Source organism: Gobio gobio (assembly GCF_949357685.1).
Source record: "Gobio gobio genome assembly, chromosome: 17".
NCBI lineage: Eukaryota > Metazoa > Chordata > Actinopteri > Cypriniformes > Gobionidae > Gobio > Gobio gobio.
Window position 1 is genome coordinate 10,952,891 of NC_137110.1, and position 18,315 is coordinate 10,971,205.

The following is an 18,315-nucleotide window of genomic DNA, read 5'->3' on the forward strand; positions in this document are numbered from 1 at the left end:
TTTCCTGATTTTTTGAAGCTTTGATTGTGTTTACAGTGTGCAATATAACATGTGTTCATGTTTCGCTTGTAAAAACACAGTATTTTTCACACAATTTACTTATCTGTATACCGCTGTTTTCACTGTCCTAAAAAACGGCTTGATGATTTCATTATTCTATGAAGTCCCTCCTTCAGAAATACGTAACGAGTTCTGATTGTGCCAGCGGTTCCCGTGTTGTGATTCGACAGCAGCTACGCACATTGTCCGGAAAGGTCACGCCTCTTACCATAACGGGGAGATGCATGCGCTCAAAGTACAGCGTCCCTGAAGGCCAAACAAAGGTGATTTGACTCCGGGATGAAAATAACAGCGTCTGGACGACATGGCGACAAACACTCTACAAACGCAACCGAACGCAACACTTCCTCTTCTCCACGTGGGAGTGCAACACGACCACGCCCCCTTTTTTGCGTATTCTTGTGGGCGGAGGTTAGTCAACAAACTGTTCTATTGACGTCATTAAAGCAGGAAGTACAGGGATGTAGTCCAAACCGGCCGTTCGCTGTAGGCTTTGAAAGGGAACTTCTGTTAAATAAAATATCTCGCTTGGCATTGAACTTTAATTTTACAGGTATTATTTATGCTCTAGCAGCAACATTACACACTAACTAAAGTTTGAAAAATGGGATCACGAAGAACAGGACTTTTAAGCTCCAATATTCACACACATCTCCTCACTCACCTCCCTCAAGGGTTTTGAAGCTGACCGCATGACTGCCAGGCCCGTTTCCTCTACTGTTAAAGGCCATGACAATGAGGCTGTATTCTGAGAAAGGCCTAAGCCCTGTGACTACCGCATGGTTCCTCTCGCCTGAGAATGTCGACGTGTGCTTGTCACCGTGTGTTTTCTTTGAGTCCAGCAGACTGCGAAGCCTCCACCAGCTTACCTATAAATACATGAGGATAGTTTAGTAGTAGATAGTGAATATACAACCGACGAGTCAAAAACAACATGGATTATTACATGTGGATAGCTCTGACAGCTTGCTGGGAAACAAGAGGAGCTTCAAGGTCACAAAAAGGGGTCATTGGCCTTTAAACCATGGCTAAAAAGCAAAAGACACATTAGTGCGGAATTACCCTGTAGCCCCCCAGATGTCCATTGAGTTTGTCCTTGTGAACATGGTCCCATGTGACCTTCACCATCGTGTTGTTCATCACATCTACGGCTACATCCTCTGGAGGTGCTGAGGGGACTACGGACGAATAACATGCAAATGAAATATTACAAATAGCTCTATATAGCTGCCTTCAAATTACACTGTTCCTACATCAAGATAATGTCAGTGAATTAGATTCAGCTATATCCACGAAATAAGGACCAAGAAATGTGGTGTAATTTTGTGGGTAATCATGGGAAAAACTGTGGTGGGGGTAATAGTTGTTTATGTGGAGTTATGGACTATAATATAGTTTTTATGCTTTTCTACATTGCGTTATCAAACACATTGCAAATTGCCTACACAACAGTTCTTTACCATACACAATCTAAGTAATCTATATAAACAACACTCCACATTCACAAACTCACAGACACCATATATGACACTCGCTAATGGAAAAGATTTGATTATAATGGAATAAATCCCAGTAAACACCAGTGTTGGGGAAACAATGCTGAAATGGGACCTTGCGAAGCTATGCTACTGATAAATTAAAATAGTTAAACTATAATTAAGCTCTTCTTTTGAAATGGTAGTCAACAATAGGAGATAACTACATTGATGGAAGAAATATTTTTTATATAAATAACTATTAGGGTTAGGACCCAAGAATTAGATCCACTTTTAACACACTGTATCAGTAACAGTGCTTGTGAAGCATTGCACTTGGGTCCGTTTGACGAAAAACGTTTTAATAAAAAAATAAAAAAGGTTCAATAAGCATTCATTTTTTTAAATGTAAAAAAAATGTGTTTGGGTAAATTTTTTAACTATTACAAAATGTTACATGTAAAAAAATGTCAATGTTATAACCATAAAAAAAAAGTCAATTTTTGGTCCATTTTGACCCTGGTCTCTAAATTAAGGCTTTAATCTTGAGTTAGATTTCAATCAAAAATTCTTATAAAATATATTTAGCGTCTTCCTCATATCTCACACACACTTTTGGGACTGCATTTTGTTGATAAATTTGAATATGCTCACATATTGATGAAACATTGCAGCATGAAAAATTGATAATCTTTTTCATCTAAACGTGAAAGTTCATTCAAATAAAATGTATTTATTACATTCAGCATTTAAACAATGTAGAGTATGTATTTATGTTGCTTTGATGTGTTGTTAGAAAAATAATATGTATGTATTATGTAGTCATTAGGCTTAATATCACACTGTTTTAATAAAACATTCTGAATTTTCTGCCCCTAAATCAACAGCATGAAACAAAACAGCATACACAGTGTTGTCCAATTACAGGACAAATGACTCTTATAAGCCATTTTTGTTGTTGTTGTTGTTTTGTAAATCCGAAACATGTAGCTCAAACAGTGTAGTCAGGAATCAGTGTACAGTGTTTCATGAATGAATGACTCAAATGAACTGGTTCAATCAAAACCAGTGTAGTACGATTCCAAAAATCGAATCAACGCATGCTCATATTTATGCATAATTTAGAATTGAGTCATGAATAATTTTTTACTTAAAAGTATTAAACGATTAATTCATGGAATCATTAAGGAATCTAGAAAGATAAAACTCCACCATGCAGGAATTCAAACAGGTGACTCATTTTTTGGAATCTGGTAATTTTAGGGTGGCCATTTCCATAACACCAAAAAGGAGGAAACTTTGCGGTATTTAGTGAGGCAAGAATAATTGCATAGGACTCTGGTGTACTCGCAACTACAATACAATTTTGTCCATCATATCGATGGTATCGTGATACAGAGATTCTGCAATAGCCTACTCTATTCATTGCCAGACAATTAGATCTATGATATATCTTGATGTAGATCCATGTGTAACAGAAGAGGCAAAAAGGTGTTTGTTCACAGTATTTGTATTTATTCAAGACATTGTGATGTCCGTTTCACAAACTGACCACTGAGATGAACCTGTCTTGCAAAGTGCACAGTGCCTGAAAACATAACATTTCTGGACTTCTGGAAATAACAGAAATACATAAATAAACAAATAATGAATGCGAAAAAGTAAAAAAATACACATTTCAGTTCTTAACAAAAAAGTTCACCCTCTGCAGCAGCTCAGGCAGCTCTTTAAGAACTGAAATGTGTATTTATTTATTTTTGCATTTATTATTTGTTTATTTATGTATTTCTGTTATTTGCAGAAGTCCAGAAATGTAATGTTTTCTGGCACTGTGGCAGATTATTTGGTTATTTATGTATTTCTGTATGACTGGGGATGCTTGACTGCATGATTATGACTTTACAAAGCTCTGCAGCAGAGATTTTGTCATCCTGAGGTGATGTTGCTTCTCGAAAAAATGACCTAAGAGAATAGCCTACCTGCGGCTCGTCGGTTACTTTTATGTTTTTCTGTGCTGGCATGTCGGTCAATGGCGGCTTTCCCTTGACTACTAAAGTCCACTTCACAGCGACACAGTGTGCTTTTTGATATAAATTCGTGCTCTTTTGTCCATTCCGGATTAAATGAGGTCTGAACGTCGGACATTTAGGCATGTTAACGTTATGATATGACACCAGCACATCGTGGGAGCTTGTTTATGTTTTTAACCAATGCTATATCAGATATTTATTTGACACCGCTTTCAGCCAATCATTTGTTTGACCAGAGATCTTACGGCATTAGACGCTATGCTGCTGCGTCCCAATAAAGATTCTAGAGCAGGTTTGTATAGGCCGATTCAGTGCAACTCCAAAAAGGAGGACAAATGAGTGTATTGTATTGTAATTAGCTTATTTTCATTTATGGAGTAAATCTAATAAATCAGTTACTCCCCAACACTGGCAAATATGCACTAAGACAAGACAAAAATGAGAGAGCAGGAGACTGAGAGCGAAAAGGGGACTAAACTAAGCCTATTGCACAGAGACGTAGTGACCTGAGATAACATCGGGAGGGCAACTCCAAAAGAAAACTGAAGGCAAGAGAATAATTATGGTCGCAAATGTAAATAGCTCATAGCCATGATAACATTTCATTTGTTAGTCTACAAAGACTCTGAGTGAGGAAATCGTTCCCCCTTGTGCAATTTAATATCCTCAATAAGGCAAAACAAATCGGCGTCTCAGCGCTGCTGTTTGGATATTGTGTAAAGGCAAGACGGTATTTCATCAGCGTTCTTTGCCCTCTAGGTGTGTTGATATTCTCGTCACACATGTACTGCACTTTCGCTGGGGGGGGGGGATTAACGGGATTTCCGTTTACAGGCATAGCTTATTTGCAACGTAACAAGACCCTTACAGATAAATAAAAGGTTAGAAAAAATAAGATGCGTCTTTCAAATTCTTCACCTACTTTGTATGCTCTCAAAGGCAAACTTGCACAATGCTTTGACAGTGAGTGAAATGTCAATGGTATTGGCTTATTTGAATGCACACCCATCTCCACAGCTCAGACACAATGGAGGTAGCTCCTACTTACAATCCTCTCCAGAGTATGCCGTCATTATTTTGGGCTCCGGACCCCAGCCCGCGTGGTTCTTGGCCTGAATTTTGATCTCATAAAGGACGAACGTCGGGGTGTTTTTAACCACAAACGAATGCCTCTTCACAATGTGCTCCATCCAGTCGTCCTCTGTGCCTTGTCTTCTGTAGCTTACTTTGTACTCCAGACCAGGCCCGTTGTGTTCAATAGGTGACAATGGCTGTGACAAGAGTGCGAAAAAGCGTGGTTAGCTGGCGGGAAACAATAGATCAAAGGAAATAGCATTTAGTTGCTCAAACACTTGCTGTTTTTATTGTCTCAGCCTCAGAGGGTGCGCTCATAGAACTTTCACTCGCTGACCACATGATTGTATTGCACACAACAAAGCAAACATTGGCTGAAATCAACCTTCACAATCAGAATGGCTCTTCTCTTCTTCCAGGAATAAGGGCAAACTTTTCCTTCTTAATTAGTCCAAGTTGATATAATGAGCATTTTAAGGTTGTTTGTAGCAAATTAACTAGTCATCCCTGAATAGAACTGTATTATCATGCTTTGTTTTCTTGGTTATGTTTTTGAAATAACCTGATTGATTTGAATTCGGATGTGAAATCTAATATACTGCAGGGCTCAACATTAAGCTTGTTCACGTGCTTGTCCTTCGGACAAGTAAATCTGTCATTCACTTGTCCGAGTAAAAAATGTGCTTGTCCGGAAAAAATCTATTTTTTTGGTGTGTTGTAAATAAAATATATTCTGAAGCAATATTCTTACCAGTGTTCAATCAGCTTTGACATATTTAAATCTGCATATTTGTGATATTTTTACCTTTTATAAAGGGCATTTTCCCCCTAATCTTATTAAACATAGGCTATACTTCAGCTTTCCTTTTATATTCTTAAATTTGATCAATAAATTAAATTTGAAGAAGACACTGGCTGTTACCAATCAAATTAAATAATTTACACAACTGCATTAAATAATGTTATGAGATTGTTTTAAATATTTTTTGTATATACAAATAAGAAAAGTTGGAAAGAATGTTTAAACATGAAACTAAAACGCCAGTAGGTGGCGACAGGTGACTGTGATCTTTGTTTGGAACTACTTTCGCTGCTGAAATAGAACAAAAACACTCAATATTGCATCTAAAATGTAAGTGACTTAATGTTAATAATTGTTTACGGAACTGTCATATGAAATCAGTGTCATTTTCAGTTGTGATGTTATTCAGGAAAACAGCACTCTTGGTACTGTGACGTTGCAACTATATCATATTTTATGAATATAAATAAACTCTACATTTCTACATTTTTACGGCAGTGTGTTAACTGAGTTTCTCTGAGTGAGTGGCGCACATTTGTATCGATTTCTCCTCGAGAGGCTGCGCGAGTGTCAACAGCACAACGTTATAGTTACCATCAGTTCATTATACATTATATAGTATTATCCACTATCGATCACCACTTACACTAATGAATGCAGAATCATTCTTGCATTTCGGTGAATCCCTAGTTATTTTTTGTTAATGACGTTTTATCTGGCTACTTGTCCGGTTGGGCAAGTAAAATTCTCTTTTACTTGCCCCTTCAAAAAAATACACTTGTCCCGGACAATCGGACAAGCGTTAATGTCGAGCCCGACTAATATACTGTACACTACCGCTCAAAAGTTTGGGGTCAGTAAGATTTTTGTAAATGTTTTTGAAAGAAGTCTTATGCTCACCGAGGCTCCATTTATTTGGTCAAAAACAGTAATATTGTGAAATATTACAACTGTTTACTATTTGAAAAATGTTCACATGTAATTTATTCAAAGCTGAATTTTCAGCAGCCGTTATTCCAGTTTTCAGTGTCACTTTCAATCAATTTAATGTATCCTTATTGAATAAAATAATGAATTTCTTTCAAAACAAAAAAAATAGTTCAGACTTCTGAATGGTAGTGTATATATATATATTTATATTTTTTATGCTGTTGCCTGTACAACCATTTGTGGGGACTGTTTTATAGTTATAATTACAGTATATAATCCATTAATTATTTAACTCTTTTTTTCCATGATGAGGGTTTATTTTTCTGGTAAACTTATGATAGATCTGGTGAATTTTTTAGCAATTTATCTTGATGTCAAATAATGTAACAATTGACTTTTATTACAACATTTAACTCTCCTTTTACAATTGTCCTGCAGCAAAAGAGAGAATAAAATGCAAATGCTCATTAAAGTCCACCATTAACAATGAAAATCCTCATAATTCTGCTAAAGTACAGGTGTATTAGCATGAAAAGGCTGCCAAGTAATAGCCCAGAAACTGTAAAAGAGATTCACCTTTATGTGAAAATCAGAATTTATGTATCCCGTTCTTATTACTTTTTAATCAAAGACTCACTCTGGGCTCCTTTTGATGGGAACCTGTGTCCAGAAAGATCCATTTCAGCAGAGCTTTGTAACTTTCCCAACAGCGCGGCGATGGAGATAGCCGTGTTTTTCTATGCAAAAACCCCTATCTTGGGAAATATGCTTATCGATAATTGGAACCTAACAACTGACTCTGTTAGTTTGCTCTCCCCCTCTGAGAAGTAAATGAAATTCTGTATTTGGAGCACTTCTTTATCTGTGCAGCCCTTCCAGTGCTTTGAACCTTAGATATTCTTGAAGACTATTGGAATTGAACATTTAGCATCGTACCTCCCAGTTGATATCCATTTCATGTGGCAAATGACCTTCGATCTTGATATTTTCTGGGTTCTTTTCAGGTGCTTTGGAAAGAGCAGAAATATGGATTTTGTTGGAGGTGAAATTGTTAGTGGAAAAATGGCCTGTGAAATATGCACTTTATAGACTGGCGCTTAAACGACAGGGAAAATCAATTATCTCACAAGTCGGAATGTTTTAAAGTTCAGTAGGCGATAAAGTTGGGCTCACTGTTATCTGTGGAGGCGACGTGGTTAGGAGAAACAGTAAGAGAGCTTATAGATACCTGATGCTGGAGTTTTGTATCTTTCAGTGGCCTGGCTTGGCAAACCTCTTCCGACCTCATTGATGGCGGAGACTCTAAAGCGGTAGTCCACGTGTCCGTAAAGCTTCAGCAGAGCGGAATGATGGTTTCCCGGTACTTTTGTCATCTCCCTCCAGCTGCCCGGCTCATGTTGGCTTTCCTCAAACTCTATAACAAACTCTGCACAAAGTTTAAAATTACCATGGTGAACACGTAGATCACAAGGCATCTTTTGTCAAACCTTAAATATGTGCATGTCGAAAAATGTCAATTAAATCAAGCATTCTGCGTTAGTTCAGGCAGGCCCACGTAGTCAAGCTCCGCTATCAACTGATTGGAAAAATTTCAACACCGCCCATATCAGCTGATCCGATTCCTATGCACTCAATTGGCAACTCTCAAACAGGGCGCCTAACTTAAACGTAGCTTCAGTTCAATCTACCTGCTTGGCTGCTTCTGCTGCACGCTGCTTTGCAACCCACCTCCACCCCAGCTCCTCCTTAAACTGTGTTTAACTTAATCAATGTCATTTCATTGCATACTCTGTTCTAAATGGGGAATTTCGCTGCCATCCCAGTTTAAAAAAATGGGAGGTTGTCCCCAGAATATGCTGCTGTTCCCTGTCTTGGCTTTTCATGGAGCTCATGAAAAGGATGAGGAATTTAGAACAGAGCCATATTGCCAAATGTAAATTTGAGCAAAATATGCCAATAAAAAGTTGACTAAAAGTTTGTCTATGGTGTTTTTGACTTAAGTGGACCTGACTGAACTGGTTTTATTCAGGATATGTTCTTTAAATTTAAATCAAAGTTCTTTAAACACCAATGAAAATTGTTTGTAAAGGTTAAATCAGGTAGAAAACATCCCCTTGAGGTAACAACTGCTTGTTTCCACTCTTTTACAGTGCATGAGCAAACATTAATCTGTCCACAAAGTGCATCCCAGTGTAGCTGTGGGACATTCATTGTATAATATATTGTATAATACTTTGTAATGCCCAAATATATGTACCGGTACATATAACAGTAAGATATATTGCTCTTTTTTGAACAAAATTAATACTTTTATTCAGCATTAATCAAAAGTGACACTGAAATACATTTATTATGTTTTTCTTTTACATTTCTATTTTAAATAAATGCGGTTCATCAAAGAATCCTAAAAATAATAATATAAAATAATAATAATAATAAGATTTCTTTGGAGTATAAGATTTCTTTGGAGTATAGCATATACTGTAGAATGAAAACTGGAGTAATGATGCTGAAAACTCAGTTTTGTCAGGAATAAATTACATTTTACAACATATTAAAATAAATAATTTTGTTTATAGTAATAATGTTTCATAGTATTACTGTTTTTACTGTATTTTTGATTAAATACATGCAGCCTTGGTAAGCATAAGAGACAAAAACATTAAAAATAATCAGTAACACTTTATTCTAGGGTTCAATTCTTGCTATTAACTAGATTCTTATTAGCATGCATTTAGTAGACTATTAGCTGTTTATTAGTACTTATAAAGCACATATTAATGCTTTATTCTGCATGACCTTATTCTACATCCCTTAATCCTACCCCATACCTAAACTTATTAACTTGTAGTTAATTGTGAATGTGTTCCCCATACTAAAGTGTTACCAAAAAAAACTTTTGAACTGTTTTACTGACCAAACTAACTGAATACTATTCTGCATGAAGCTGATAAGTAGCTGTATTCAGAGTATCCCAAGTAGTGATATACCGGAAATATGTGTGTTAAGAGCATGTTACCAGTAATGGAGCTGTTATGGTCATCTCCTGGAATCCACTGCACTTTCACACTTCTGCCAGTATGTTCAGACAGGATCAGCTCCTCTGGTGGATCAGGAACATCTAAAGAAAACAACACATTTTATTTAGGGCTGTCAATCGATTAAGCATCTCGATTTCAATCAGATTCATTACATTATACTGTTGATTTTTTGTTTGTTTTTGTTGCCATTTTATAGATATCTTAGGGACAGTAGAAGAAAAGAAGAAAATGATAGGGAGAGGAGGGAGGGTGGGCCTGGGAAATGACTCCAGCTGGTTTCAAACATGCCAGGTCGTGTCTCCAGCTAGTTCATTTTTACAAATACTTCAGTTTGTGGTGCTGTCTTATTAGGGTATAATTCCAGTTGTGACTCAGCAGGTAGCCAAATCCCCCCTGTGCCGTGTGCTGAACCGATTTCATCCCTCAAACCTTCTGTCTATCTTTACTTTCCTAAACTGTAAAGACTAAAAACACATAACTCACCCACAACTGAAAGCTGCGCAACCGCCATGTCTTGGTCGACTGGTGTTCTGGCCACACACACGTATAAGCCCTGGTCTCCAAAGCTCACATTAATGATCTCAAGCACTCCATCGTCCAGGACATATCTATAGACACCAGCACTGATTAGACAGCTCTGACATTCATTATTGTAAAAGAATGACATCCTGTTGTATATCTCACCGTGCGTTCTCGCTGCTGTTGAGGGTCATGCCATCTTTTTCCCAAAGGATCTCAAAGTCATCACCGAAGGTTGGATCGAACTCTGCCTGGCATGAAAACTGGATAGTGGTTCCAACTATAACACGCAAACCGTGTGGAGGATCGACTATTCTGGTGGGATCTGACAAAGAAAACAAAAATAATTTTGGATTATATGGATGAACTAAATTGATTAATTTTCTGAATCTAGTAAATGATTTATCTTACCTTTGACTTCAAGTGTTGCAGCAATGGCAACTTTGCCCTCTGTATTTTGAGCAAAGCAAGAATACTCCCCCATGTCCTCTTTCATCACTTTATGGATCTCCAGTGAACCATTCTTATGAACAGAAAACCTTTCTCCTTCTACTGCATTGGCACTGTCAGCTTTACTCCTGTGTAACCATACATGGGTCATTCTCAGAAAACAGCACCAATTGTGTGCATAATGGTGTTCCCATTACTTAATTGAAAATAGGATACTTTTAAAATAAAACATTAATTTTATTTTGAAAATGTGCATGCCCCAGTTAATCACCATTACATTTGAACTGTACTTAAAGGATTAGTTCACTTTAAAATGAAAATTATCCCATGATTTACTCACCCTCAAGCTATCCTAGATGTATACGACTATCTTCTTTATGATGAACACAATCAGAGTTGTATTAATAAATATCCTGACGCTTCCAAGCATTATAATGGCAGGTTTGAAGGTCAAAAGAGTGCATCCATTCCTCATAAACATACTCCACACGGCTCCGGGGGGTTAATAAAGGCCTTCTGAAGTGAATCGATGTGCTTGTGTAAGTAAAATATCCATATTTAACACGTTGGAAAGAAAAATATCTAGCTACCGCCAGACCACCTTCCGTTTTCAACTTACGAAAAAAGCGTGACGTCGGATGTAGCGTAAGCGTTTTGAAATGCGAGAGGCGTTACACTTTCTTCATTACACTTTTTTGAGCTTCAAACTCATGGGCCATTATAAAGCTTGGAAGCGTCAGGATATTTATTAATATTACTCTGATTGTGTTCATCAGAAAGAAGAAAGTCATATACACCTAGGATAGCTTGAGGGAGAGTACATTTTGGGGTAATTTTAAAATTTAAACTTTAAATTTCACTTCGATTGAAATTAAATGATCATGGTTTCACTGAAGAAAAAAAAAACTTGAAACAGTATTTTAGTATTAAGTTTATGCTTTGTCATGCTTGTCATGTTATGGACAAAATCATAGAGGTTATGTTGTTAAGTTATGTTGTATGGTGTAATGGCACTTATAAGCTAAGGACATTATTTTGCAATTCTGTAAGATTTCACTCCAAGATATTTTGAATGTTACATAGTTTGAAGAGAAACGTCATAGATTAATTAATTGAAATGATTTTTTTCCCCAGAGTATATCTAATCAATTAGAAATTTATGCTTTTACATGAATCACACATACTTCTGAAAAATGCCAAAAGAAGGGAAACAAATGCATATAAAAATCCTCTTCAGGGTGTATATATATATATACAGTGGCATGAAAAAGTATGTGAACTGCTGAGAAAATGAGATTTTCACAAGGAAACACAATGTATTAAGAGCCGGGGGGTGAAAACCTATTGAATTTGAAAATCAAGGTAAATTGTACTTAATTTTTCTTCCGGGAAACATGCAAGTATCTTCTGTTCATCCTGTTCAAAAGTTTTCACCCCACGGCTCTTAATGCATTGTGCTTCCTTCTGGAGCATCAGTGAATGTTTGAACCTTTTTTAGTAGTTGTGTTTGAGTCCCTTAATTGTCCTCAGTGTGAAAAGATGGATCTTAAAATCATACAGTCATTGCTGGAGAGGGTTCTAATATGAAAAAGAGGCTGGAAAACTGAAGAATGTGCAGGACCTGGAGGATTTTTCTGAAGAACATTTGGCAGTTTAACTGCTCAGGACAAACAAGGGACTCATGAACAACCATCACAAAACAAAAAAACAGCCGTGGATCATCCAGGGAACGACACAGCACTGAGAATCAATGGTTCATAAACTTTTTATCAGGGTTATTTGAATAAATTCAGCTGTTTTTTTTGTCTTGTGGACTATATGTAAACATTTTATATGTAAAATATCTTATTCAGGACAGTACTAAATAAAAAATAACATGCATTTTGTATTATCCCTCTTATTTAATTAAATTATTCCCATTTTCATAGATTCTGCAAGCGGTTCACATACATTTTCATGCCACAGTAAATATATATATATATATATATATTTATATATATATATATATATATATATATATATATATATATATATATATATATATATATATATATATATATATATATATATATATATATATATATATATATATATATATATATTTTTTTTTTTTTTTTTTTTTTTTTTTTTTTTCTGAAAGGAATCAACACTTATTTGGCAAGGATGCATAAAATTCATCAAAGACATCAATAATGTTTAAAAAAGATTTATATTCCAAATAAATGCTGTACTTTTTGACTTTCTATTCATCAAATAATCCAATGAAAAAAAAGAAAGAAATGCATATTAAGCACCAAATCAGCATATTAGAATGATTTCTAATATATATTGAAGTAAAGGCTGCTGAAATTTCCACTTTGCTTTCTCTTATGTCACCACAGTCAACACTTCTGCTGTTACTGTAATTGCTTGAACTTAACAGTAGCATATTTACAGATCCACACGAGTAGTTTACCTCATTATAACAGTGCTGAACACAGCCTGAGGGCCCCACCCTTGAGTAAACTGCTCCACCAGTGCAAAACCACATAAAAGACGCTCTATTACTGCAGCGGTAAACCTCCAGAGCTGTGCTGCCCTCTGCTGGCCTGTACAATTACTTCCACTACAGCAGGCTCTACTCACCACGTAATACTGGCGGTTGGCGAGCTGAAGACCTTACAGTGCATGACCACACCTTTCCCCTCCACTGCCATATATTGCAGATTATTCTCTGTTAAGATCAGGGGCTGGATGTCTGGGGAGAAAGTTATCAGCATTGCACCATTAAACATGACAAAACACGATTGGATTAGTCCCTTTATCTCTTGTCTTGTGATGCACGTTGTTATCAGTTAAGTAAAAAAAGGTCCTTGTCCTTGGAAAAGCAGCTTCCTGTTCTATCAAGGGGTTTGCAGGGTTAGAGAGAGAGAGTTGAGATTTATGTTTTTTATCTTTCTTCTTTGTTTAATTTCATTTTTCCTTTTCATATTTTGTTTTAAAAGTAAGGATCCTTAGCAGCTTATTTTATCGCGCAGATGAAAGCAACACATGCTTTGGTAAGAGCAACTGAATATGAATGGAGGAAGGCGAAATTGTCCGCACATAAAAGCGCCTGGCTGCCTGAGGGAGAGTGTGTCTGGAGATCAGAACCGACAGAACAGCTCCGCCCTAAAGCCTGTGTGCTATCATGAGGACCTTCCGCTCTCTTAACAAGCCCGAGGGCCGTCCACCTTCCATATCACACCTCTGCTTATGGCCCTGTCCACACCAACAAAAAAACAGATGCTAGTTCACAGCCAGGCAACACCATGGTTGTTTTATGAGATTTTTGGCCAAGACTGAATGAACCCATGAATATCCCATAGTAGGCACTTCTGGATTGGTCTCTTCTAAATGGGTGCAGGCCGTGCTTAAAATGTTTTGCTGTACTCTGAACTGCACTGAACACTGTAAGCTAAAGCCTGACGTTTGTATGAATAGTAGTCCGAAATTTTTATATAATATATTATCTCACTGATTCTTCAAATAAGAGACAAAACACATCCTACACACAAAAGTCCTATTTATGTAAAAAATAATGAAATTAATAAAAATAAAGATCCTTAAAAGTTAAATCTAAAGGAAATCTGGATCCTCAGGACATTCATTGCTCTTATTTTTAAATAATTTCATTATTATTATTTTAAATACATGCTCTATACTTGGAAAATATATGTAATTTAACATGTCCCTAGAATGAGGTCACAGTGTAAAACTGCCAAACAATGTGTTTAACCCTCTGGTGCTCTTCGTTTATGGGTTGCATTGGTTGTCTTCCTGGTCATAAGTGACCGGACACCTAAAAATTAAACTTCCTCCACCCCAGTAAAACCAATGCAATTTATTTTTCTTCAATAATATTTTTTTCTTTTTAATTTTGTATTTTGAGATTATTTGATGGTATTTTTTAATATTTATGCAATAATTATGGTCTATTTATTATAAAGTTGTTGTTTTTTGTTTGTTAGAAATATAGATTTTTTTCTGTGAATTTGTGTTTTTTGCAGATTTCCCATTCATTTCCTATGGTGTCATTTTTGACCGAAGAGCACAAGTGGGAGTATTTTTTTTTACGACCACTTAGCTTGCTCGATTTTTAACATTTCAAAACAGAAAATTTTCCGGTCAGAAATGACCGAAGAGCACCAGAGGGTTAAAAAAAATGACACTTAAATTGAAGGGCAGAAATCTGTAATATATCAAACAATACGAAAAGTAAATGTTGCATTATATTTTCCATAAAAAATGCTATCAAAGTTGTGGCCTCATTTTGCGTCAACTGCGTCTGGATTTTTTTTTATAATTCTGATTAAATCAGTCAATGTCATGGTCATCTTTAACTCTGAGGACCCCTTTCTTATTTCCTGCTCACTGTGGATCTCACAGTAGGACACGTAGTCCTGAAAGTGTTATATTTTATATTTTATACAAACAAAGCTGAAGTCTCTGCAGTCAGAGCTTTAAGATGTCAACCCCGTCATCTCGGTGTAATAGTTTCTGTAAATCAAATGCATTTTTGATATGTTTATGAAGGAAAAAACATATCAAATGTTGAGGAAAAACTGAGGGGAAAAAAAACTAAAGTGCTCCACTGTACAACATGTGGTTAAGGTGAAAAAATAAAACATTTTGTCAACTCTGTCAGACGTCAACTCCGTCAGGTTTTATGTCTAATAAATAATATTTTGTTCAACCTGTCACTCACATGAGGTCGCAGCAATAGCAAACCCTGATGTAATGGACTTCATAGAGAGCGAACATGGCAGATTCCCACTGCTTAAGTCAAGCAGATCAGGCACAAATAAAGTGTATGTAATTGATGCGGTATAAAAACAGGCTACAGATTCTTTGTATTCACATTGGGAACATTTCTGTTGCTGCTACAGGGCTTGAGCCCCTGCCCTGTTAATTGTTAATCTAATATTAAAGTACCCTTTCGGTCGTATGCATATATGATGTTACCCCTGCCCCAGCGGAGGTCTGTGCACGACACTGATCACATTATTCGATCATGGTCAATCTCAAAATGGGAAGACATCATATTTAATTTGAATGAAAATCCATTTAATATACCGCACAGCTGAGTACAGTTTACTTACTCATAATCATGATGTTGGCATTGGCTAGGATGGTGCCGTGTCTGTTTGCAGCCTCACACTGGTAAACAGCGCTGTTTCCTGGGTTTGCGTTATGGATGGAAATGGTGCCATCTTTCAAAATTTTCCTGTTGGATACTGGGACCTCTGAAATAGAAAATGTGGGTCAAATGTTTTGTTAAAACAGTGTATAACAGGATATATGAAAATGATCAAATATTACAAAAATGATTAAATATGTTCCACGCACCCATTAACACCCATTGACACTTAATTATAATTTTCATTAATACACATTGTTGCATCAAACAATGCTTGACAGGTCATTAACAAAGTTATAATTGCCGCTTTGATTCACATATTTATATGTTATAAATTATAATACCATCTATCAAAATCAAATGTCTGAAGTTAGTAGGCACAATCATTCTGAATCAATATGATCTAAATTGTATTTTGTTAAAGGATGGTTGTTCAGTAATTTGAAACAGAAAAAAATAGGAATGTTTACCGTTCAACGGTTGGCCGTTGACTCTCCATGCAACACTAGGTTGAGGTTTTCCTTTCACTACACACTTGATCATCACATCCGCTCCAATCGTCCCCAACTGGCTTTGAGGTTCAATCTCAAACTCAGGAGGCTCTGTTCATGCAAGAGAATAGAGTCATGTAAAACAACGTATTATCACACATGACATGAGCAGTCAGATATTTCCTAACATTGTTGTTTGAACACAAACAGCTGTTAAAGGCGAAGATGGTGTGTGTGTGTGTGTGTGCCCTGACCATGCTTGCTGCTTGAAAATATACTATTAATGATATATCTGTCCCTCACAGCCTCATTTTATCTGTCATTTTTTTTCAATGTGGCGTTTACCCTGACAGTATACATGATGAAAATACATAAAACTAAATACAAACTTATTATAAATACTCAAATATGAACAGTAATCTGTTATGACAGCATAATTGTCCATTGTGTGGTAAGTAAGCAATGCGTATTATAGTAGGACTCTTTTTATAGCATTGAATCAGTTCTGCAAGCACTTTTTGTCTTTGGACAGAAGATGGCGCTCTTTTACCACTAGGAGAGACTGCTCATGCATTCATGATATGAAACCATTTATAAAGCCACACTGGCACATTTACTGTGGTTATATTATGAGATTAAATAATGTGACTCACCCTCCACTGTAACATAAAAATAATGCACAACCTCTCCAAGGGGATTTTTGGCTTTGCACATATATTTCCCTTCGTCCTCCTCATTCACCATCTCTATGGTGAACAACTTCCCATGACTCTCCACCTTGGTCTTTTCTGAAAGCTTGTTGAAGCCTACTTTAACCCACTCCACCTTCGGAGTGGGGCTGAAAGACAGATGGCAGTGATGAGCTAGCAATCATTTTTATAGAGTCTATCCAGCTAACATAAATATGTTCCATTAATGTTATGCTAATGTTCCCATGAAGTTATGAAAACATTATTTTTGAATTTTCTGAACATTCAAAACGTCCCGTTTTTTAAATGTTTTTCTTGGGAATGGGAACATAACTTTTGAATGTTCTATGTAACAATATATAAATAAAATATTTGAGCGAGTGTGTTGCAAACGTACTAAAGACCAGAATGTATACTGGGAACACGTTTGTTGATAACTTTGAAAGAACCTAGCCATAGTGTAAGCCGAACCTGTAAGCTGGATAGATAGATAGATAGATAGATAGATAGATAGATAGATAGATAGATAGATAGATAGATAGATAGATAGATAGATAGATAGATAGATAGATAGATAGATAGATAGATAGATAGATAGATAGATAGATAGATAGATAGATAGATAGATAGATAGATAGATAGATAGATAGATAGATAGATAGATAGATAGATAGATAGATAGATAGATAGATAGATAGATAGATAGATAGATAGATAGATAGATAGATAGATAGATAGATAGATAGATAGATAGATAGATAGATAGATAGATAGATAGATAGATAGATAGATAGATAGATAGATAGATAGATAGATAGATAGATAGATAGATAGATAGATAGATAGATAGATAGATAGATAGATAGATAGATAGATAGATAGATAGATAGACAGACAGACAGACACCGATCAGGCATAACATTATGTCTCGGTAACACTTTAGAATAATGGTCATTAGTTAACGTTAGTTAACTACATTAGTTAACATTAACTAATAATGAACTGCATTTATAAAGCGTTTATTAATCTTTGTTAATGTTAATTTCATTTTCAACATTTACTAATGCATTATTAAAATCTTGTTAACATTAGTTAATGCACTGTGAACTAACATGAACAAACCATGAACAGCTGTATTTATATTAACTAACGTTAACAAAGATGAACAAATACAGTAACAAATGTACTGCTCATGGTTAGTTCATGTTAGTTAATACATTAACTAATGTTAACTAACGACCATTATTCTAAAGTGTTAACATCATCACGTCACCTGCTAGTGGGTGGGATATATTAGGCAGCAAGTAAACATGTTGTCCTCAAAGTTGATGTGTTAGAAGCAGGAAAAATGGGCAAGCTTAAGGATTTGAGCGAGTTTGACAAGGGCCAAATTGTGATGGCTAGACGACTGGGTCAGAAAATCTCCAAAACCGCAGCTCTTGTGGGGTGTTCCCGGTCTGCAGAGGTCAGTATCTATCAAAAGTGCTCCAAGGAAGGAACAGCAGTGAACCGGCAACAGTGTCATGGGCGGCCAAGGCTCATTGATGCACGTGGGGAGCAAAGGCTGGCCCATGTGGTCCGATCAAAAAGAGAAGC

At 36.2% G+C, this 18,315-nt stretch overlaps 1 protein-coding gene across 8 annotated transcripts in view; it reads right to left on the bottom strand.

Annotated features, from left to right (window-relative positions):
- The window catches only part of chl1b (cell adhesion molecule L1-like b), a 164,794-nt gene that overhangs the window by 26,216 nt on the left and 120,263 nt on the right, over positions 1–18,315 (bottom strand). For 4 of the 8 annotated variants that reach the window (XM_079841175.1, XM_079841176.1, XM_079841177.1 and 1 more), the window contains 14 exons: positions 16,684–16,868; positions 16,010–16,141; positions 15,502–15,645; positions 13,007–13,118; positions 10,343–10,509; positions 10,097–10,256; positions 9,896–10,020; positions 9,391–9,492; positions 7,600–7,797; positions 7,308–7,378; positions 4,614–4,836; positions 4,072–4,107; positions 1,123–1,238; positions 725–929 (listed from right to left, as the gene is read on the bottom strand). In XM_079841175.1, coding sequence (XP_079697301.1) covers positions 725–929; positions 1,123–1,238; positions 4,072–4,107; positions 4,614–4,836; positions 7,308–7,378; positions 7,600–7,797; positions 9,391–9,492; positions 9,896–10,020; positions 10,097–10,256; positions 10,343–10,509; positions 13,007–13,118; positions 15,502–15,645; positions 16,010–16,141; positions 16,684–16,868 — 1,976 coding nt within the window. The remainder of the gene's footprint in view (positions 1–724; positions 930–1,122; positions 1,239–4,071; positions 4,108–4,613; positions 4,837–7,307; positions 7,379–7,599; positions 7,798–9,390; positions 9,493–9,895; positions 10,021–10,096; positions 10,257–10,342; positions 10,510–13,006; positions 13,119–15,501; positions 15,646–16,009; positions 16,142–16,683; positions 16,869–18,315) is intronic. The other 4 variants (XM_079841181.1, XM_079841180.1, XM_079841179.1 and 1 more) reach the window with 1 other exon arrangement.